At 40.9% G+C, this 24,676-nt stretch overlaps 1 protein-coding gene across 1 annotated transcript in view; it reads left to right on the plus strand.

Annotated features, from left to right (window-relative positions):
* Positions 1-16,925, plus strand: part of APCDD1L (APC down-regulated 1 like) — a 29,508-nt gene extending 12,583 nt beyond the window's left edge. The window contains exons 2-4 of the mRNA XM_038370396.2: positions 5,147-5,321; positions 7,621-8,179; positions 11,134-16,925. Coding sequence (XP_038226324.1) covers positions 5,147-5,321; positions 7,621-8,179; positions 11,134-11,901 — 1,502 coding nt within the window. The 3' untranslated portion in view covers positions 11,902-16,925. The remainder of the gene's footprint in view (positions 1-5,146; positions 5,322-7,620; positions 8,180-11,133) is intronic.
* Positions 16,926-24,676: the final 7,751 nt, after the last annotated feature.

The raw sequence follows: 24,676 nt of genomic DNA on the forward strand, positions 1-24,676 counted from the left end.
TTCACTGAAGTGTCTGTTTTGGGGTAGAAAAAGGAACTGCTCTGACTACCCTTGGCAGTCGCCTGAATGAGAAGAGGACAGGTGAGTGATAGGACTTTATGCTGCTCTTATTTAGAGCAGAAATGATCTCAGGTAGAAATGAGTAAGTAGAAAGTAGAGTAAATGAGTAGAGTAGAAATGAGCTCAAGCTACAGAATTCAGATCTGGATCTGAACTCTTCCAACTTTGGGGGTGTTTGGTTCAGAGCATTCAAGACATAGAATCATAGAAATGTAGGGCTGGAAGGGACCTCAAGAGGTCATCAAGTCCAGGCCCCTGCACAGAGACAACCTAGCTCATTCCTGACAGGTTTTGTTTAGCATATTCTTAAAAACCTTTAGTGATGGGGATTTCACAATGTCCTTTGGTAGCCTATCCCAGTACTTAACTATCCTTATAGTTAGAAAGTTTTCTCTAATATCTAACCTAAATCTCCCTTGCTGCTCATTAAGCTGATTACTTCTTGTCCTACATTCAATGGTCCTGGAGAACAATTTATCACAGTCTTCTCTATAACAGCCCTTAACACATTTGAAGACTCTTATTGGGTATCCCTTCAGTCTTCTTTTTTCAAAACTAAACATGCCCAGTTTTTTAACCTTTCCTCATAGGTCAGGTTTTCTAAACCCTTTATCACTTTTGTTGCTCTTTTCTGGACTCTCTTCAATTTGTCCCCATCTTTCTTAAAGTATGGTGTCCACAACTGGACACACTACTCCATCTGAGGCCACACCAGTGCCAAGCAGAGCAGGACAGTTACCTCCTGTGTCTTACATACAACACTTGTGTTAATATATGCCAAAATTATACTAGTCTTTTTCACGACTGAATCACATTATTGGCTCCACATTTACAAGATCAAAATATTTCACTGTATACTGCAGAATAATGAGTATATTTTGAAATTTAGATAAATTCAGATTCTTGTCTCACTGAAGGATGTCAGAGCTACAAAAGGATCTGTCAAAACTGATTTTGCCACTCAAACCAATCCCCTTTTTGTTGAAGAAATTGTACACGTACCAGATCAGAGATGGGAAAGGCTAATGCAAGCCATAGAGTGGGGATGTAGCAGCCCCCTTGCTGAACATAAAGGGCTTTAAAAATTAGAAAAACAGCATATCAATGTGCCTGCTGCAAGAAAGACCCCAGAGCACTCATAAGATCTCTTTCCAGCTAGTCCCAGTACTTTAGTACTTAAAGCAGGAACAGAAAACCTGAGGCCCTGTTCTACTTGCCTTTCGGCAGGCTGGCTTCTGAATCTGGTGACTTTCCTGTTTAGCTGGAGTCTATTCCCTTCAGGCCCCTCATAGTGCTTTCAGCACCCACAGTCTCAAAGATATCCAAGCACATTTCCTAGGCTCCGTTGCAGTGATGTTTAAGATCCAATAAGCTTTTCCTAGAGCAAATGGCAGTTTTACAGCAAGGTGACTGAACTTGTAGACAGAATAACAGACCCAGGGTGGGGAGGCCTCACTTCCCGGGATGTTCAGAAGACTTGGCATTGCAAACCAGAAGCTTAATTGCTCCCATTGCCACTTGACTTGATCTAGGGTTCATATGCTGAGCAGTGGCAAAGCTTGGCACTGAAGAATGAGCATTGAAGCTGTTTCATTAGGGATTTATACCTCAGATGAGACTAAGGGTTTTTTGGGATGGGGGAGGTCTATTAATGCCCTGCCATAGGCCAGATCCTCAGATGGTGTAAATCAGCATTGTTCTATTGAAATCAGTGGCGCTAAGGCTCTGGCCCATCGTGTTTACATTTGTTTTATATACTGAGTGACTGTGCTATGGAATTTTCACTTATAATCTTGTAGAATATCCCATGTCTTTCTGTGCTGACTTTGTTGGAAAACACCTTCCTAATGAGAAGATTTAAGGCCTTATTCCATTCCACCAGCCAGGCTCAGATCCCTGGTCGTTTGAGCTGTCCCTTCAGTGATACACAGTTGGATGATTTAGTTTCTCTTCCCAAATTAAGGGCCCTGTTGTACCCAAAACAAAACAAACAAAAACAATTTAAGCAGAACTCCCCACTGAAGTCAATGGAGAGTTCTGCTTGTTTTAATATATCTATATCTATATCTATATATCAGTGGCACTTTGCTGGCAAAAAGAGGAACAATTGCTTTTTTGTGTGTGACATACATGTAACAGGTCAGACACTGGCCCCTTAGATCTGCTTATGGGTTGGGGTGTTCTCCGGGCATAATTCCCCTCCTCCAGATAGTAGGAATGTTCCAATCTCACCATTTCCTCCTTTCAGAGTCCTATCCCAGACATCTAGAGTCCCCATGAGGGACAGGCTGGGTGAGCCACCAGAGGTTACAGCCAAAGCTGGGGTACAGGCCCCCTATAAGGATGGCCCTGGCTTCTACTAGGTTTGAGGGCTGCTTTTTTTCCCACTAAAGATAGGGGTGGGGCAAACCCTGCCCCTCTGAGGTGATGAGGGAAACCTCACAAAAAAAGGCCCCTCCTACAGCTTTTAGGAAGGGACAACTTGGTGCCTAAATTACAGTAAAACCAGTTCAAATATTTGGCCTTGGCCAACGTCTGGCAAGTCTTGCTCTGTAGATATTTGCTCAGAAGATAGTTTATATATATATACATATATTATATATATATATATATATATAAACTGTCTCTTCAGCTTTCTTTGATAGACAGGAGAGAGAACAACCTCTGTCATCTGGATCAGTCATTGAATGAAATCTTCTAGCATGCTGCTAGGTAAATTATAGAACAGAGCTAGCCAGCCCCCAGTGGGTCAATAAAACGAATGCAGCCCAGTGCAAGTCTGCAGGGACACCTAAACCAGGGATATTATTTTGCTAGATGGATCAATATAAGCCAGGGGTTCAAGTGTTTTAATTAGAAGGTGTATCATTTATTCAAAGTGGGCCGAATCCTGGAGGTTCTCATTTAGGTCTTACTCAGGCAAACTGCCAATGGCTCCAGCAGTTTTGCTTGAGCAAAGAGTGAATAAACATCCAAAGAAAATCTTCAGGATTTAGCTGAGTGTTCACACATTCCCTAAGCCAGTAACATCCGTTGTTATGGGAAATGAGGTAAGTGACAGAGTTACTGTCCTTATGGCGGGCGACAGGAGAGGCTAATGTTCCCATGTTGTAATTCCCTGGTTCAGTGGCTGTCTCAACAATAGATTAAAAACTGAGAAAGGACAAAGAGCTCTCAGTCATATTTGAAAATTTCAGCTGTGAGCTGAGTGGGTGCAGAGGAATCTCCAACAACAAATAAAATAAAATTATTCACGAGTACTAACCAACTAGTGGCTTTAGTTACAATCATTTGGTTTCTATGTTTGAACTAGTTCTTCTTGAAGTCTGTGAACAGAGCTTAGCCAGTGAATATTCAGGCTGTGTGAATTAAAACATGAAGTGAATGGGAACTGTGGATGCTGAGCACCTTGCAGGATCAGACCTCAGATGCTAGCAGATCTCTCTCAGCCTTTCTAGTGTGGGTCTGTTGTTTTTCTGCACATACAGAGTTTGAGCCATGAGGTTTGCCATTTTATGGGCCTGCAGTGATTATCATGGATCAGAATAGGGCCCCATCCAGACGAGTTGTAACAACAGGATTTCACTCTCTCATAAAGCCAGTGTCCAGACTGAGCGCTGGAGCAACCGACCGTGCTTCAGTGTTGTGCAAAAAGACAAACTAATCTGCAGCAATACAATATGTGATTATGATGGCCGTGCTTTTGTGAATGAGCTCTTCTCTGTGCTGCTGATGCATTCAGCAGGCTTGCTGTCTAAGCTAATCAGGATGCAGCAAATGAGTGATGGGCACAGAGAACACTTGTGCACCAACCTCTCTCTCTGTCAGGCAAAATGACTAAATCTGCTGCGTAATAGCAGTAATGGCTTCCGACTTGCAATTAAACTCCTCAGCTTTGCCCCTGCATTCAGTTCTGGTAAGTGTCTTGGCATTTGTCTCTAGCTGATGCAGATCATTACTGGTGACAGTGTTCTTCTCTGTTGCCATTTTCTCTGAGTAGGACTCCTGCAGCTACAACAAAACATTGGGAGAGACCAGAACTGTGTATGAATCCCATGCCTGTGTTGCGGCTCCTCTCTACCCCAGAGCTGGCTACATTTCAGTGGTGATTAAAGCAATTCCTGTATAAGTGGCATATTAGGATCTTTTGAGGTGAAAGATACGGCCTTCAATTTGTCTTATTTATCTCCATTTGTAAAGTCCCTCCATGTTGTTACTTTAACTAAAATGTGTCTGCCTAAAAGGTAAATGTGAAAACAAGAAAGATGTAAGGATTTAGCTTCCTGGGAAGAGTGGGTTAAAATTAGTCCCAAACTGAGAAAAAAAAGTACCTAGGTACAACAAAAACATGCAGTAAAATGTCTCTTAAAACACTACACAGTTTAAACCCAGCTGTGCAAGGTTCTTTGGCAATGTGCTATGTATCTTAGAGAGAATATATAGAGTCATTATTAAAGTACATTTTAATGAACACTAAAGTCACTCATGTAATGGACAGAGTATGAGCCAACTTGTGGGCATTTTTAAGGTACTTGTGTTGCCCCCTTCCCAAAATAATACTGTTGCTTGTTGGGCCTTTGAGACTGCAGAGCACAGAGATTGCTTTGTTCTCTGAATTTATCTGATTTATCTGATCAAGAGCCATAAAGAAATTGACTTTTTTTACTTAAGTGGCTTTCTCACGGTTTCATCTGAACTCACAGGGGAATAATGCATGAACTGATAATGCTGGGGATCATGAAATAGCTGTGAAAGGCTGGATACTACCAGGGCTTTTCAAGTTGTCTATGTGACGATCACTACACTTGAAACAAGCAACTCCACCTGTAGCTCTAGGACAGGAGAAACAATCCCTTTCTGGCAGAGTTACAGGACTGGATCTAAAGCACCCTGTCCAGAAACTTAGCAAAAGGACCAAATAGTGCACCAGAAAGGCCTGGTGTGACCCACTGAAGAGTAATTCCCGGAATAGGCAGGTCCCATCTGGTCTTTAAAAAAAAAAAATCTTTAGTCAAACTAACCCATTTAATTGAAAAATGCAGGAGCGACTGCATCCGTGTTCTGAAAGCATCTGTCTTATTTTAAGCCTATGCATCTGGAAAGAAGCTATGGGACGTGCCTGTCTCTCAGGCTCCCCTGCACAGCACTGGAAAACTGCTCTGGGAGCCACAGTGCCAGTACCAACTGCGCCACCTACAGGACAGCGCTAGAATTTCAGCTCTTCTGCCTCCCCGGCTGGAAGGTCATTGGATTTCTACAGGGTAAGGATCCCAGCAGCCCAGAGGAGTTTGCAGATTGCACGTCTTGCCTCCTTGCTAGACTCTGCCGACAGGGTGAGGTCACCTTCCTAAATAGCATCGTCACGGTGCACTGATGGGCACACGCTGTTAAACTAGTGTGTGCCTGCTGTTAGTGATTTTCCTTTATGGGGAAAGGATCATGTATTGTTTGTGGCTGGAAGAAGGCCCCAAATTAAAGAGCTGAATATTCTTTAATTTTGGGGTGGTTCAAAATGCACTCCCAGAGCTATAGTTTGCAGATGGCCCCTTAATTTGGTAATGGACTGAGTCAAAATCCTTGATATTATCAGTTTGGGATGTGCTCTAAATCCAGATTGAAATACTCCCTCTAGGACTTCCTCCATTTCTCTCTTAATTTGCCATGTCTGCCATACCACAGTTCCAGATGTTGCCCCATCTATGCCCTCTGGGCTGACGGAACATACAAATACACAGGCTGAGGTTTGAAAACACAGCAGCACATCTTTAAAACGCCCCGCTGCCTATATGTCATTTACCATGTCCTTGTGTGAATGGGCTTTGGCAAAGGCACGGTTGTGACTACCTCTGGGGAGCTATTGTTATTTGGCAGCTTCTGCTGTACACAATGGAACAGGCTCCAGTGCACCTCTCACTACGACAGGAGATGAACAGTGGGTCATTAACTCAGGTGCAGAAAAAGGGAGAGAAAATAAGGAACTTTCAATTTAAGATCTCACAGGAAGCATGCTAGTTTACTTCACAAAAATTCCACTAGCAGCTTCATGAAAAACAGACCCATTTAAGGGCAAAGGGGCATCTAACTGAAATTACCACTCCTAAATCCTAGCCCAGGCCAAACTGCTAAACTAAGCTTCTGAGAATGGGCTGAGTTCTGGGGACTGGCATAAATTCCTGAATTATTAATCTCCCAGGCCAGAGCAAGCACGTGAGCTGCAGCAAACTTCCACATGCAAGTGAGCTTCTGAGTAGTGCTACACATCCAGCCTGAACTAAGCACCTGAACTAGATAGTACCCCCCAACACCTCACAGCTAGAACAGGCTTGTAAATAGAATGAGCTCCCAATTGGAGTGAGAGCACAGTCAAAGAGACCAACTTTATAGTCTCTTAGCCCCACCCCTGATTGGTTTTGGCTAATCAGCCCCCTCCACCTGACCCAAAATGAAGTCTCACAGGCAGCATTAACCCTGCATCCTCTTCCAGCATGTCAAAATGCCATGGTCTCTGTGGTTTATCCTAACAAGGGGAATAAAAGGAGAAGCACCCATCCCTGCAATGTTCATTCTGCTGTAGGGTTCTCAGTATTACTAACCCCAAGCGTTCAAAAATCAGGAGGCAGGCTCCAAACGAGCGTGAGATTCTCAATAATAACAAAGGCTTTTTTTTTAAATTTGCCTTCTGGTATTTAAGCCTTAAAGGTTCATGTTTTCAAGCTTTTCTCAGCAGCCATAAGGGTAGACACTTTTTTTTTTAAATGAAGGGTGGGATTCTCATGCAATCACATCATGCCAGGAGCTGGGGGCTGAAAGAATAACACCCAATACCCTGAGAAAATCTTGAGAGTTGGCAACCATGGGTCTGACTTTCCTGTCTCTAGATGGGACTCCGTAAGGAACTTTAATACAAGCAGTTTATGCTACCTGTTGAACCCCATTGACAAACCTCCCCGCTGGACCTCCACCATTGCTGTGGTGGACAATTCCATCAGAGTACCTTGTGATGATGGACGTGGGGTGAGACTCTTTCTTATGTGGTCACTTATTGGCAAGTCTCTGGCATTCACATGGTACTGAGTTGCCCCATGTCTCTGTGCCACCTAACAGAGGAAACACTACTTGATCATTTGTGAAACCATTCTATTTACCACCACTTGGGTGAGGGTAGAGTGCAATTAATTGAGACTCTCCCCTTCCCTTAGTCTTTTGGCAATATGCCTTGGGGATAGGATGGGGTAATGCTCCATAGACCAAGTTCTTCTATGCAAAGAAACTCTGATTTGTTAGTGGGTGTATTTTTTTAATACTTCTTTGCTGGGGGTGCAGTGAAATGAAATCACCATTGCAGGAATAATTATGTCACTGGGGTGAAATGGGGAGAAGGCCCTTAGGGTCAATGGAGAAGGGAGCAGTGCAAAGGTGAGACCCTCTCATCATGGGGACAAAAGAAGTTAATGCCCCATTAATTTCTCTGTAGAAAGAGTCAGGCAGGAATTCAAACCCCAGCTCTTCCACTCTATACATGACTAAGGATTCTACCACCTACCTCTTCTCTCCCCTTAGCTGTGAGGTACGTCCGGGACCGGAATTCCTCACCAGATCCTACCTGTTTTACTCCAACCGCTTGTTCAAGGCCTATCAGTTCTACTACTGGGACCCCTCCTGCCACAATCCATCCCACTCCTTGGTCATCAAAGGCAAGCTCAGGCTGCGCCAGGCCTCCTGGATCACCCGAGGGGCAACTGAGGCAGACTACAATCTGCACAAAGTAGGTATTGTTTTCCACAGCCAGAGGGCCATGCAGGAGATTTCTGCCCGGATCAATCAGACATCAGGAGGGGGCTGCAGTGGATTCTTTCCACCTGGACGGTCCTGGGCTCCCGGAGTCCTCTACGACGTGCTGAGTGCCAAGGAGGGGCGGGATTGCACCACAGCCCTGGGCTTTGCCATGCATGAACTCAGCCTGGTGCGGGTGGAGAAGCATTACGAGCCCCTGCTGCAAACTCAGCCGAGCGGCAGCAGGACAGTGGAGGAGCTGTACCTAGGGGACATTCACACCAAGTGGTCTGAGAGGCTCCATTATCGACCAACGGGGTATCAACGCCCTTTGCAGAGTGCTGTGGTAAGAACATCGCTGGCTCCTGGGCCACGTTAAAAAATGGAAGCCCAGCTCCCCTAGTGTCCCCTGTTTTTCAATGTATGTCTGTCTGCAGCCTGTATAAAGAGAGGTTCTTAAATTATTTACCCCACCTGCAATAGGTCACCTCAGTATTATAATGATACAGACAGAGTTGATGGGCAGACAGCCTGGCTTAGAAAAGACAAAACTGTGTCTTGTGCAAAGTGCTGGTTGTGGGGGAAGGGGGCCTAACCACAAACGTAGGTGCTCAGTTGTATGTGAATCTGGCTCTTCCCCTTACTAGGTATGTGGCCTTGAAGCCTGGACTAAGCAGTAATGAAAACATAATATAGGGAATAGTCCTCCTCGGCTGGCGCATGGAACGAATAGATTTTCTTTACCCGCTATGTTTTCACTAGAAATGCTGACTCAGATCCTGTCCTGAAGTTAAGTCCCACATCATTACAGGCTTTGTGTGCTGTTATTTGTCTTGCAGCCCTCATTTTATTTCTTTGTCCTGTCCTTCAGGTTGAAAGAGGAATGAGGAAACAAACATCTTCCATTAAATCATTATTCCACAATATAATGCCATTAGAAGGGGAAATTGCCCTGAATACAATTATGTTATCCTACAGAAATCACTTTACTTCAACATAAATAATATTATACAGCAGACGTTATTTATTTATTTTTTTGCCAGTAGTTTGGTTTATTTCCAGGGGGAAAAAAAGGTATTATCTATCTAAATCATAACTAAATGTGATTTAGCAGCGAGATAGGGCAAAAAAGCCATTTATGAACATTACCAGCTGGAACAGGACTAACTCATATGAACTGCTTCATGGGGGGGGGAGGAGGTTTCCACCCTTGTAATACTGCAACAACTGGAATTTGAGAGAGAAAAAGAAAAACACAAAATGACAAGCCTCCAAGTAACATGCTTGGATTGGTATAAAGCTGGGTGTTATCTTGGGCCAAGACCATGTACATGAGCTAAACCAGATAGTAAACAAACATTTTTAAATGTTAACTTAAAACCAAACCTAAGATACTGAAATTCACTCTCTAAATATAGTGCTGTAATTAATCTGCAAACAGCTCTCCCCAGCACATGGTGTCACACTTGGGGATAATTAGAAGCTCCCATACATTAGAAATAACTTCATGTGACTGGTTTAAACAAGTAAGATTGTTGGCTTCACAATATTAATTTTGTTGGACGTAGCCTTCTCTTTTAATTAACTAACAGGCAACATTAGCCTGCACTAGCAAGAGATTTATAAAACTTTGCTGATGTCATGACCTGCAGGTCTCAAACCCAGGTCCAGGAGATGCCTGAGGTGGGTGTTAATCACGTGCCAACCCTTCACCTGACACTTCACTATTACCAGCTAGAACCAGGACTCCTTGAAGCCTAACTCAACTGGAAGACTCTACCTTAAGTCCTGATTGGTGGAACACCAGCACACCTGATTGGCTTGCTCCGCCTACTTAAGACAGGAGGAGGAGCAGGAAGTCTGTACAAGTGGGGTGTACCCTGTTTTGGACTGCTCACCCAGTGCTATCTATGCCTGTCTTCTGATCTCCTGACCTCTGGCTTGTCTACTGACCCTGCACTCCTGACCTGACCTCCTGGTTCTGAACCCTGGCTAGTGTGGGAACCTGGCTCCTATCTTATGCTGACCAATAGGCCTGGCTACCTACATCCTGGTCCTGACAGCTAGGAGCTATTTTTTAACCTATGGGGAAATACTACTCTTAGTTCCTTAAATCTATAACTGTTTTAAAGAAATCCACTCTCCTCAAATTACCTCCATTATCAAAGAATTTCCTGTCTACAGGGAATATATATATTTGCCAACTTCTGAGATTATTTAGCAATAATGTACTGTGGACTGTCAGCACTCATTAGTGTGACAGTAGCAGTAAAGCAAGCTGAAAATGACTAAATTACAGTAGACTCCAATCAACATGCATGTAAATTACCCACCCTACTGTCAACTATTGAGTTATTTAATCCTGTTCCATGCAAAACAGTTAGATTAGCTAGAATTTCAGAAAATGATCAAATGTTATAATACTTATATTTTAAAAAAGTCTCTATGTACTGACACTTTTCCATATGAAATATAGGAAAAGGTTTCAACTTTGCACAAAGCTCCTATAGAATTAGATAGGACACAGGACTGGTTTGATATAGAGCTTTGAGCAATGCTCAGGCATCCTGGGGCTCCTTCAAAATTAAACACAAGTTGGTTGGATCCACGTTTTTCATAGAGTTTAAGGTCAGAAGGTGTTTTGATACTGGGTTTCATGGACTCTTCTAGGAGATGGCAGCACCATTTCTTAGCTCTCCTTCTGAGGGTCTCAGCAGTGCTTTGGCTTTTCCGGCACCATCTGAATGGATATAAAAATGTACAGGCCTATTTGACAACTCCCAGCAGCACCAGAGACTGCCTGAATAACCTTAATTGGTGGCATTTTCTTTAGGTCCAGGTCTTGTCTAAGTTTTCACTAGGCACATGGTGTTGTGGGAGCAAAACCTCAGCATTTGTGCCCTGATTCTAACCTCTCAAATAGTCACAGAAATCTTGTAGTGAAAGAAAACCAGGGCATTCAAAAGTATATCCCTTGTCCTGCTTGCAGCACTCCTCTTGGACCAACTGCTGCCCTGAGGTGCATGCACACAGCTCCCACTGGCCTTCGAGAAGAGCCAGGAGCTCATCTCCAAAGACAGAATTTGGCCCTTCCTGTTTTTCCCTAGAATAGCAGGGGATCTAGGCAGCCTTTTACCTTATTAATACTTGGACCCATTGGGCCAAATTCATCCCTGCTGCAGCCTCCTGGACCTCAATGAAGTTGCACCAGGGATGGAGATTAGCCTGTTGTTGTTTAAATACTTTGAATGGGGGTTTGCATGAAATATTTTTCATTTACTTTTTGTTTGCCTCCAACAGCATCACGTGCATCCTTGCCCTGCTTGTGGGATTATATACAGATCTGATGAACACCATCCACCTATATTACCAGCTAAACCTGAGTTGCCGATGCAGTTAAGTGGCAGGTGGGTGAGTGCTCATTGTGAAGTCCGGCCAGCTGTGCTTTTTCTTACTAGGTACTTCATATTTCATGGCACCAATCGCACCTGGGAAGGGTACTATTATCACTACTCTGACCCACTCTGCAAGCAGCCTACTTTTACCATCTATGCATCTGGGTACTACACCAAGGGGGTCCCATCCTCCATAGTGAGAGGAGGTACAGAGCTGGCATTTAAAGTGACCTGTGCTCGGGTTAAAGCAATGGATCAGGTAACAGTGACTATGTTAAACTCCTCAGAGCCAGGAACCTGCGGGGAGACTGGCTCCTGGAGTGCCGGGATTGAGCAGGATATAACGCTAACCAATGGGTGTCTGGCTTTGGGCATCAAGCTGCCCCACACAGAATATGAACTCTTTAAAATGGAGCAAGACATGAAAGATCGCAGCTTGCTGTTCATCGGCGAAAGGCCCACAGATGGATCCAGCCCTGACAGACCTGAGAAGCGGCCCACCTCATACCAAGCACCTCTTATTCAGTGTGCCGATGCTACCGGGGTCTTTTCTAAACACATCAGTCCAAGCTACCTGGGAAAAGAGGATAATAACGGGAATGAAGCACGAAAACCTTTGCCTGTGACCCTTTTATTGTCACTTATGGCAATGCAGTTTTTAAGATGGGACTAGATGAGTCCAGTTGTTTGCTCAGGTGCAGTACAGAATTCAGACACTGGGTGCTAAGACAATTTTATATCCTCTTCAGATAAGCACATCTGGAATCAGTTTGCTTAGATTCTGTACACATTAAAAACAAAATGGACAAAACAAGAGGTTTTCCCTGTATAACATGCCTGATTATGTACGACATGTACTGGGCATATATTTCCTAATTGACCTTCATTGGGCATAAATCTAATGTAGTGACATGGACATATTGCAAATTGTCAGGTAATTTAGCAATACTAAAAAGACGTGTTAAATTAGAACTGCTGATTCTAGCCTGCAGCATTGCTAGGATATAATTGAGGGCTCTAGTCACGAAAAAGTCCAGTTTTCCAAAGCTTTGAGGGCTCATTCTCTCAAACTGATTCTCCCCCACCCCTCACTTACTGCTCCTGTAAATTCATGTAGTTGGCTTTGGCAAGAGCTCTGGATCAATCACAGAAACTCATACCGTACAAAGAAAAGGAGTACTTGTGGCACCTTAGAGACTAACAAATTTATGTGAGTATAAGCTTTCATGAGCTACAGCTCACTTCATTGGACGCATTCAGGGGCATTGAATGCATCCAATGAAGTGAGCTATAGCTCACAAGAGCTTAAAGTCAAATAAATTGGTTAGTCTCTAAGCTGCCACAAGTACTCCTTTTCTTTTTGCGAATACAGACTAACATGGCTGCTACTCTGAAACCCGTCATACCATACACACACTCTCTCAATCGCTCTTCCTTGAGTTCAGAAAGGGCTCTCCGTGGCAGACTGATGCCATCCTTGCAACCTACAATTTGCAAGCTCTGCTTTCTTGTTGTGTGCATGTTAGCTTTCCCAGGCTCTGGGCTGTGATGATCTCAGTTCACAAGCTCACAATGCACGAGACACAAGTGACCCTGCCACCCCCCCACCCTGCTTTTTCTGTTACTACCTTGCCTCTGTCATATTACATTGACTGCATAAGGATTGGGTTCACTCTGTTCCATCTCTCTGTGTTATCACTTAGCCCAAATGTTCTGAGACATGACTAGTTGATTTATGACTGTACCACTCACCAGGGAGACAGAAGCTCAGGTGCAAAAAGACACTATACTGACCCTACGTTACCTCTGCCCCCACGTTAGCACAATCCCTTGTGCCTTTGCTGGTGCATTCCCTTAACAAGAGTCATCAATCCAACTCTGGCTTAGATCTCAGAAAAACATATCTTATCTGAAAAGGATATTTTTAAACCAACTATGCAATATCTACATTTTTAGTGCCGTATATACAAAACTGAAGCTGTACTTAGGGCTTGTTTACACAGGGCCATCCAGGAAAATTAATCCAAATTAACTAACGGTGTATTTGAAATGGATTAGTTAAACTCCACTGTGAACATCTGCATTCAGAAGTAAATTGGCTTTAATATGTTTATAGTTTAATTCACTTCCAAAATGAAATTAAGATAAACCACATTAAAGTCACTTTAATTCTGAACCACAGCATCCACACAAGGATTTAATACTACTGAACTAATCCATTTAAAATTCACACCGTTAGATAATTTTTTCTGGCTGGCCTCTGGTAGACAACCCCTTAGACAATTTATGGGTTTTATAAGTTTTGGGGACTGTGGACATTAACAATTGATTCATACACATTTAATAAGCAGCTCTTCTAATAGTGGTACAAATGGTTTTCAGCATGTTATCACATGCTTGCCACAGAAAGTATCATGTACATATCTTCCGAAATGCTTTCTCTGTTTAAAGATTACTATGTTTTGATGTCTGCTATGTACAAGTATCCAAGGTCAAATGCATATGTTTAAAAAGGAACCATATGAGTGCAATGATTGTAAATCAAATTTCCTATACTTTTTTCTTGGGTGCAATGGAAAGTTTGCAATCTGCTCAACCACTTCTGCATATCAAAAGAGAAACAGTCATTTTGATATCCCCAAAATAATGACAATGCTCCTTTTCTTGTGGTTTAACAATTAGACTTTTTAGGTTTGTCTCAGTACATGAAACCTTTTTTTTCCCCAACAACACTTAAATTTTGCAACTCAAGTAACTGATCCAGGAGAGCCAGGATGACGTAGCTAAGAATTAGACACGACATACATGTCCAAGTTTTTATTCCCTTGTACCTCGAACAGAACAGAATCCGCTAGCACAATGCTGATGCACCGATTCACTAATGGCTTAGAGGAAAGAGGGCTGCTACTTTTCAACACCACAACTGCCACCTTCTGCAACAGCCAGGGATTTCTTTGGTGGCCTCCCTCTCAAGCGCTACTTAAGTCTGATACTGTTTTGCTGGTGAGCTTTAATGAAGTCCTAGCCTGAGCTACTCAGGGAAGTTCTAAATTCAGGCCCAAAGTCATCAGTGAGTTTTGTATGCAAATAGAAAAGGAGTACTTGTGGCACCTGAGACTAAACAAATTTATTTGAGCATAAGCTTTTTTTTGAGCATCCGATGAAGTGAGCTGTAGCTCATGAAAGCTTATGCTCAAATAAATTTGTTAGTCTCTAAGGTGCCACAAGTACTCCTTTTCTTTTTGCGAATACAGACTAACACAGCTGCTACTCTGAAACCTGTTGTATGCAAATACCACCAGTTGCAGGCTCATATATTTACATAATACAACTTGCATTATACTGTCGCTATGTACACTTTTAATCACACTTGACGATGTGTTCAGAGACTATAGCAATGGATGTAGTATAAAAACCTGGACAGTCAATCTCAGGCATGGTGGCAAGACTACAATTACATGACAAAGCTACGAAAGTAAACTTGGTACCATTGCATACAAATGCACTAAAGGAATCTGGTACATAAACAAATTAGTGAAATGTTTATATTAGGAGCACTTCCAACTCTCTTCCCGTAGGCTTATCCACTTCACCCTTCAGGGAGTCATTGCCAACAAAAGTTCTACAGCATTCCTGTGCAGAGTACATCTGGATCCGCTTACCAATACCTGCAGCAGTGATGAGGTTTATTGGCTGTTTGGAGAGAGGCTTTACCCCTTTCCCCTACCAAAACCCAGGCAGGAACCTTTTCACAACTGTTTTCCTTAAGACATTTTTAATGAAAGGGAAAGGGGTGGAGCCACAAAGATTTCTGCATAAAGGGAAAAAAATTGTGTTGTGTTGGATCTAGTTTTAGAAAGCCATTCCCAAACTATTCTGTAGTTTACTGCGAATCAACAGTGACTGTTTAGCAGACACTTGCAGAATCAGGCCTTGACTTTGAATGAAGTAATACATTCATATATTATCTCATGTGACTGCCTGTATATCACAGGCAGCTAAACTTTACCACTGTAGTGAGCCTAATAACTTGTATGTGGCTAGAGTATATCCTCCAGAAAGGAATCCAGACTTGATTTGAAGACATGAAGAATCCACATTCCTTGGCAGTTTATTCCAATGGTTAATCACCCTCACTTGTACAACTATGTACTTGCATTCTATTTGGAATTTGTCTGGCTTCAGCTTTCAGCGATCATACAGAGTGTTCTAACACCCCAGTATTTACACACTGTATGCTCTTCTTTTAGATGAGCTAAACAGATAGAGCTCTTTAAATTGCTAACGCTAAGGCATTTTCTCTCATCCTCAGATGTGGCTCTTCTGCACCCACTCCCATTTTTCAAAATCTATTAGAAAATATGTACAGAACTGTACACAGTAATTCAGCATCCACCTCATCAATGCTATATATGGTGCTAAATCACTTCCATACTCCTACTCACTATTTCCTTGTTTCTACATCCAAAGATTGCATTAGACCATTGTGCTACATTACACTGAGCTAGCTCATGAAAGCTTATGCTCAAATAAATGTGTTAGTCTCTAAGGTGCCACAAGTACTCCTTTTCTTTTTGCGAATACAGACTAACACGGCTGCTACTCTGAAACCAACATTACACTGGAGGCTTATGTTCAGTTGCTTGATCACTACAACCCCTACATCTTTTTCAGAGTTTCTTCCTTCGAGGATACAGTTGCCCATGTGGTAGGTACGGCTTTATTAAAACATTTTATCTGAATAGCCCAGACTACCAAGCAATCCACATGGCTCTGTATGTCTGCCCTGTCTTCATCCTCATTTACCAGTCTGCCAAACTTTGTGTCATTTACCTGTGAGCAGCAGCGATTTCGTATTTACTTCCAGCTGACAGATGAAAATGTTAACTAGCTTTGGGTCTAGTATTTGTCCCTGTTGAACACCACTAGAAACTTTGCCCATCTGATAATTCTCCATTGCCAACTACGGGGAGCTCTTTCAATTAGCCAGTTATCCATTTAACATACGCTTCATTGATATTGTAGAGTGCTTATTTTTAAAATCAGAATGTCATGCGGTATTAACATATTACAAGAATCTAATTGTATTACAGCTACAGAGTTTTTATCTACCAAGTTTGCAATCCCAGAGTTAGATTTTGTCAAACAAAAGATTTATTTTCCGTAAAACTTTGTTGACTGGCATTAAATTTATATTCTTATTTAATTCTTTAACTGACTCCTGTAGCAGCTTTTCCATTATTTTGCCCAGGACAGATGTCAGGCTAATCAATCAAGAGTTACTCATGGCAGCTTGCCTGCCTTTTTTGAAAACTGAAGCAACTGTATCCCTCTTCCAGGCTTCTGGAATATCCCATGTATTCCAAAATTTATTAAAAGTGAACAAACCAGATATCTCTTTAGCCAACATTTAGAACTCTTGAATGCAGTTTATTTAGCACTTGCTAATCAATATCTGTAGCTTGTCATAATGAAATCCAAAATAGAACCCCCCCCACGTTGGGTACAGTAAATACCGCGAGTGTTAGAAAAAGCAATCTTGCATGGAAAAGAACAATGGCAACTAACTACTAGATTCCTTTCTTCTTAAACAGCTGCTTTCAATTGTTTAAAAAAATAATCTAGCAAGTGTTTGGGAGAGTCAGGACATTTCAAAGGGCATTTAGGCACAGAAAGAAAGTCCATAGGAGTAGACTTGTGTTTTTGAAAAAAAATCAACCCCTTTTAAAAATTTTGTATGTTAAAATTCTTTGTACATCTCAGTTTTTTTTTTTAATAAAAAGGTATACATGTATTTTTTATTCCTCATGCATTATTAGTTACTTTCTATATTAACATCTGTTAGTATGAAACTGTTCATGCCTTCTTATTTTAACAGCAGAAGATATTTATTAAAGTTGCTTTTCTAAATTCCTGTATTTCCAGTGGTATGTGAAAACACTCAGTCTGGGCTGAAACTTGGACAACAAGTTCTTAAACTGGGATCTATGTTTCTTCCTCACCAGTCCAATTAAAAACAAGTAGTTTCCTGTCAACTAGCTATCTTTATGCTTTCCATTTTTAAATTGCTTTGGGACTTTTTTTTTTTTTAAAATACACACACAGTCTTAGCACTTCCCCCCCCCCCAATACTAAAATAAAAATCAGCTACCAAATAAGAGTTAAAATAAACAAACCTGGGCATTCTGAGATAAACTTTTGGATCAGTGAACAAAAACCACCACCATTCACATGGCGTCTTTAGCATTTTCTTCGTAAGACAAATTTTACATTGAATACGGACAGCACATGAAATTATTGAGTTTAAATACTGAGAGGATAGATACAAAAGTTTGCACAGCTTTCACTGGAACATTACAGAACAAGTTGAAGGAACTAAGCTGTAAAATGGTTATATTATGTCTCAAGGTGGAGACAGTGAATACAAAAAGAAAAGGAGTACTTGTGGCACCTTAGAGACTAACAAATTTATTAGAGCATAAGCTTTCGTGAGCTACAGCTCACTTCATCGGATGCATTTGGTGGAAAAAACAGAGGAGAGATTTATATACACACACAGAGAACATGAAACAATGGGTTTATCATACACACTGTAAGGACAGTGATCACTTAAGATAAGCCATCACCAACAGCAGGGGGGGGAAGGAGGAAAACCTTTCATGGTGACAAGCAGGTAGGCTAATTCCAGCAGTTAACAAGAATATCTAAGGTGCCACAAGTACTCCTTTTCTTTTTGCGAATACAGACTAACACGGCTGCTACTCTGAAAACAGTGAATACAGTTAACATTTTTCAAAAGTGCTTACGTGTCCTAGGACCTTAACTCCCATTTTCAAGAGACTCAGGCCCTTAGAGGTCTCAATCCCATTGACTTTCAGTAAGATTTAGATTCATAGATGCCCAAGTTTCTTTTTAAAACGGAGGTTGGTTCTACGTCACTTAGAGCTTTGGAACATTTTACTAATATTCTCCTTCATTAGGACTCATGTAGCCATACAACAATTACTCAGTTTGTTAGATAATTCTAGACCAGTGATACTCAGACTGAGGCTCGGGAGCAGCAAAGGGCTCTTTAATGTGCCTCTTTGCAGCACATATTAAAACACTGAGTTAATTAGCAACCAATAAGGAAGTGTTTACTATGTTAACCAATTGTAGAATACTTGGTCAGTCATTTTGCTGCGAGATTAAATTATATAAATAAAATAGTAAATGAAACAATGAATTCACACTACTGTGGCTCTTTTGGGTAATGTTGATCATTAATTTGGCTCTTGAACCGCTGAGGTCTGAGTATCACTGTTCTAGAATGAAATTCTCGCTCTGGTGAAGACAATGGTGAAACTCATTCACATGAGTGGAGGCAGGATTTCAACCACAGTGTATAAGAAACACTCATCCTGTTTTAGCATGGCCAACTTTCAACAGCTATCAGAAAGGAAAAACACATGCCCGCCTGCTTAGTGCAGATGAGCGAATAGATTTTACAGTTCGGGGGCTCATCAGAAGGGGAAAAAAAAAAATTTAAATTTAAAATTGAACCCATTAAAAAAGTTTGTTTTCATTAGACATACAAAAATTCATTTCAAATTGACCAAAACACCACGGTGACTCAAATTTGAATTTTTTTTTTTTAATTTGATGTCACCAAAAGGTTTCAGTTAACCCTCAACAATTTTTCATTTTGATTTGGCCATTTTGGATGCTTGTCACCTTTGTATGTGTCTTTTTTTCCTCGAGATTTAAAACCAAAACAAAACATCAAACTGGTCAAAATGAAACACTCTCCCCCAAAAAACCTATTAGTTGAATTTGAACTGTATTGGCAAATAGTTCTGGACCCCCAAAAATGCATTTTCAGACCCCCTCCCCCCAAAAAAAACTTTAGTTGAAAAAAATTCAACCTGCAGCTATGACCACAGTTCTTATTCCTGGCTCCCTCATGTCCCTGCTGAACAATCACTTCATCTATCTGTTTCTCCTCTCACCATTTGTCAGTCTTTTGACTTCGACTGTAAGCTCTTTGGGCTAGGGACTCTCTCTTTCACTAAATGTTTGTACACAATGTAGCCCTTATCTTGCCTGGCAACCAAAATTCTGGCATTTCCTACCTTTGGAGTGCTTGACTCTGCAACGTTAATGTTCTTTTAACGTAGTTTTGTGTATAGCCTTCAATTCTAAAGTGAAGACTATATGATAAGTAGATCATTCCTTGAGTTTGCATAGCCAAGGATGAAAGTTGGAGGACCATACAGACAAGAAATTTAACCCCACAAATAAGAATGAATTGTGGTGTTGACTTAGAGTGAAAACAGAGATACCAGATTCACCTCTGCTCCGGGTATGTAGCTGTAATTCAAAAAAATTAATTCCTTTTCACCACCTTCATTTTCCTATTTGGGGTCTGACAACAGTAGACGACACGATACAAGATGAAAAAGCATAATTTGTTTCAAAGGAAAACAGCCTGTTTTGCATTCCTGGGTTCAGGATTACATTTGATAAGTTGATTGCAAAACAGAGGCTTCAGTGTAAGCTTTGGTCAGGATTGGGGGCACAACAGATCTACATCAAAATTTATTTTTCAAGGGAACATTTGCAGGTAGTTTATACAGGAAGCGAGATCACAGTAAATGGCAGAGTATGGTGGAGATAATGATCTATGCACAATAATTGCAGTTAGTCTGCAAATGAATGACTACAGCAATGGGGAAATGGTTTGTATCATGTGCAATAGATTCCTGGGTGGCTGTTACTTAGAGGTACTAGAACCCTTAGCTTCACCCAATAATAAAAATCAGCCTATTCATAAAACAGCTTTTATGATTAAGCTATTCTGGGTGGCTGAAACACAGTTACTTTGTTCTTTACAGCTAATCAAAACACAAGTCAGTAATGGTACAGTGAACAGAGTCACTTCAATACCAACACCCCTTAGAACAAGTGATTAAATATACATCAATCTGTGGGTATAATACAAAGTAATCTTAAATCGGACACGGTCAAAGGATCTATGTCTCAAAGCCCTCTATTTAGCAGCAGGAGATTTATGCTAGTGTTGTATTCCATTGTCATCTTTTAACCAAGTCAATCTTTAGCTGACTGTTTCAAGCTACATGAACGATCAGTCACAGCATGTTGCAAAAGTCACTTGTTTTTATGAAGTGCCTGATTTCTATGAACGTTTTCTTATGAGTAAATTACATTTTTAGAGAAGCACATATAATTATGGTATTGCACAATAAGCCACAACAGCTTCCAAATGCAGTGCTAGACTCATCTCCTACACAAATCACAGTAGAGACTCTTTATAATAGTACTTCTGTAACAAAATAAAAGCTCACATCTTAAAATAGGCCAATTTAAAATAAAAAAAAATAAAAATCAAGGAATTGCTGTAACCCAGTACTCCCTGGCACCGCATGATGGTAGTCTGGGATGCATTTCTCACTGTGCATGATCCAGCACTTTTATCTGAAAGTGAAATTTATACTCCAAATTGCTGTGTGCACTTTCTGCTTATGGCTGCCAGAGTTTAAAAATTAAGGGACCTATTATCAGTGTAGAAGTCTAATGTTTCTTAAAGGCATACAGCTATTCAATACTTTAAAGCTTAGCTGCTTCAGACCTGCTTTATTTGTACTGGAATTGTGCACAACTCAAAAATTGCATACAGAAATGCATCTAATCAGTTATTTTAATGGATAATTGTACACCTGCATCAGTTGAGCATGTCGAAGTCTCCCCTTCATGTTTTCTGGAGTGCAGTCCTTACACACTTTACCTGAAAATGAACACAATTTACCACTTCTCTCTCAAACTAGCCACCAGAGATTTTCAATAACAGCTGCAAACTTGGGTTGAATTAGAATGGAAAACCAGCTCTCTAACTCCATGATTCTAAACTGCTGCTGTGAAGTGGCATTGCTGTTAGCAGAGCCACCACAAACATGGAAGTTCAGGATGTTTTATATAGTCTTCAAAATCAAATAGAGTGCTTACATATAGCGAATACAAACAGCAGGCCTCAGGACAAGTTTCATGACACTACAATAAGCAAAATGAGTAGCTTTGAAGTCTGAAAACAGTCTTCAAATTGGTCTATTGTGACTAAGAACTAGGAATGATCTCCAGTTAAGAGGGACAAAAGGACATTAACATATTTCCTAAAGAGAGGAGTGACAATATAAAATTCAAGCCACAATTCTGAATTCCCTTGGCTTTCTTGTATTAAGAATTGCAATTTTAAGATTGTAAAATGCCATTGTTAAGGTATGCAGATGCAAACATGTACAACTGTATATACACGTTAGCTGCCAAGGCAAGATTTTTATAAGATTTCAGCTGTATGTGCGCAGAAGATACAATCCCTTTATAGCATATTGGGGAGGAAAACGCTAACAATCTGCAGAATGGATTTCAAATTGTACTCCACTGGCAGCACTTCAGGAGAAAGAGAATTAACACTGAATACTACCATCAGGCATCTTATTTAAAATTTCATGTTTTTAGGGAACTACATTATGACATACCAATCTCTGTCACTTATGTACTGAGCACTACCTTGTTCTCTAATGACTAAGGCCATCAATTAAAAATAATTCCACATGTGAAAACATGCACACAAATTTGGTGCTTAACCTGCACATGCAATTGCTATAGTTCTGCATGTAAATTAGGGGACTGACAACGCAAAGGGACAATTCTGATCATTTATTCACGGAATCCCCTCATTTGAAAGCATGGGCCTCTGTGTGAAAATAGGAAAAAGTTCCTTTTATTTGCATTCTACAGACTTCATGGATAGATATGTTAGTTTCCTTGCAAGTAAATTTAAAACTTGTCTAAAGGGGAAAGACTCTCAAGTTTACAAAGTAAAAATTCTGATTAGAGGCCTTTCCTGCTTCCACTGAAATAAATAGCAAAACCTCCATGGGAGTGGGGCTTTCTAAGGGATTATTTTAAAACCAAGAATAGCTGGATGGTTAATTTTTAGATTGTGGATTCCATAATCACAGAGATTAAGCAGTAGTTTGCTTACACCTGGGTGTTATATCATGGGTGTGAAATTATAGGTATATACACTATGAACGTGATTTATAAACTTCATGCTTTGCATAGTTTTTATATAATAAAGTTACACATTTTCACTTCGACTCCTTTTCTCATTTACAAAGGATCAGAGCTGCTCACAATTATTTGCCACTCCTTCAAGTTCATGGCATGGGTTCATAGCTCTTGCAGTTCTAGTCCTCTTCAAACTTCTCTTCAGAGAGTCTTTCCATTGCATCCTTAGTCTTCCATGTCCTTTCCTGCTGTCCCCTATATTTTTATATAGCTCCTAGACATCAGAATACTTCACTTTCTACGAGTCTGATGAAGCATTTTTTCAGATGGCAAAGAAATTTCTGAAGCTCTCATACATGTCCAAGCAGTTTAAGGACATATTTCCATAACGGGAAAGTCTCTTACTTGAAAGACAGCTCTATCAGGGCCATACCAGTAAATACAGGTGTATAGAGAGTGTCTTCTTCAAAGAGGGTGGAAAAAGGGGACACTGCATTTGTAAAAATACCAATCTTTTTGAAATTGAGTTTTTTCTGTCTCCAACGGGTGGCAAAACAGTAGCTTTCTGTCCGACAGGCAGATAAGAATTCAATTGACTCTGGCTATCCTTTGCTTGGATTGATTTTTTGGAGGACCTGGGGGCTACACCAGACACTTCCAGGCTCTTGTTTGTTAGGATGCTGTCAGGCAGGATATGAGAGACTTCAAAGTTTTGTTAAATTCTAAGTTCTAATGGTAACTTGAGTTATATGAGGCACTTACTGAACAGAGTGATACTGTGGCTCAGGTAGTACCATGGAAGACACCTGTATGATCATAGTAGCCAGTACTGATGTATCAATAGTTACCTACTTAGATTGTAAATTCCTCAAGGTAGGGAGTATCTTTGTATAGTGCCTAGAACAAGGGAAGGGGGTAATCTTTGTTTGGGGTCCCCTATGTACCATGGTAACACAAAAAGCAATAGAAGCAACTTTACTCATAAGTTATTTAAAATGTTTTAAGTTTTCAGAGGCATGGCCATTAAACAAGCTATGGCCTGAGGACACCAACACACTCTTCTGGCTTTCTTCTCTAGCCATAAATCATTTGTGCCAGCAAAGTCAATTCTGATGGAGAAGGTGCATGACAGTTGCTCAATGGACCAGCAAAAAAAAAAAAAAAAAAAGTCCAAAAAACAAAAACTACAACTCTTCCCCACCCTCCACTCCCATAAAATAGACCAACATTAACGCTTATCCTCCATCATTACCCGGCAATGCTGGCTTGTGTTTAAAGTTGCACTTGTGAGGCTGCCTCTGCTTTTAAAATAGCCACAATGTTCCAATGGCCACAGCCACCCAAAACATTTGCGTTCAGTCTCTCTTTAGTCCAGGTTCTTCCCCATACATCCTACAAAGCCATGAAAGTGAATTCTTCAGGCATCATATTTATCCCAGTCTTTTAAGAGACAACTCTCCCTTTCAGAATGCTTCCTGTGTTGATCAGTCATTTTGATTAACAGAAGTTGAAGAGTTTCAGAAGGCTTCCATTAGTTACTGGTCCCCTAAAGAGCAAAGCTGTAGCCTTTTAAATCCTTGTACAATCATGCCCCCTCCTACCTTGCTGATCTCACCACTACCTACCTTCTCCCTCTGCAGTGTATCCAACCCGTCTTGCACTCATGCAAAAAGTGGAAACTAAAATTGCTTTGGCCCTACCATATGGAACAGACTTGACTCTGGTCTATCTTCACATCTTGTCTGAAGATGCACCTCTTCCTGTTTTTGTCAGCTGTTCTACAAAAATTCTCCACAGAAACATATACATACCCAGAGGACATGTTGGGATTTTACTTGAGCTGCAAGGATAGCACTGGAAAATTCTGCTCATCTGCACAAAGTAGGGCAGAGGCAACCATTTGATAGACAAGTAACTATCCATTAGCATCTTGATTATTATGGCAAGGGTAGAAAAGTAGATGGCAGCAAAAATCTACCAACCCAAACCCTCCCCCCCCCAGCCTTATTTAGGAATAACAAAAAATAGAAAGGGAAGCAATCTTTTTAAGTGCTTCAGAGGTATGCGAATAAGCTTCAATCTATTGTACATTTTAGTCCCTTCAATCTATTGCACATCTTAATCTGATGGTTTCTGAAATTGGAATCCAAGATTATATGGGTAGTTGACCGAAAAGAATGTGTCATCTACATATCATGCATGAATATTGTGAAGATACATGCCTTATAGTTATTAATATTACTGCCTTATAGTAACATTACTATTAATAGTATTATTCCTGTTACTAATATTACTGCCTTAGCATGTCACTTTGTATAAATTCTGAGGTTTACTGACTCCAAACACTGCAGAGGATACCTAGTAAATAAACAGACTGACAA

This window comes from Dermochelys coriacea, chromosome 13 (assembly GCF_009764565.3).
Source record: "Dermochelys coriacea isolate rDerCor1 chromosome 13, rDerCor1.pri.v4, whole genome shotgun sequence".
Lineage (NCBI taxonomy): Eukaryota > Metazoa > Chordata > Testudines > Dermochelyidae > Dermochelys > Dermochelys coriacea.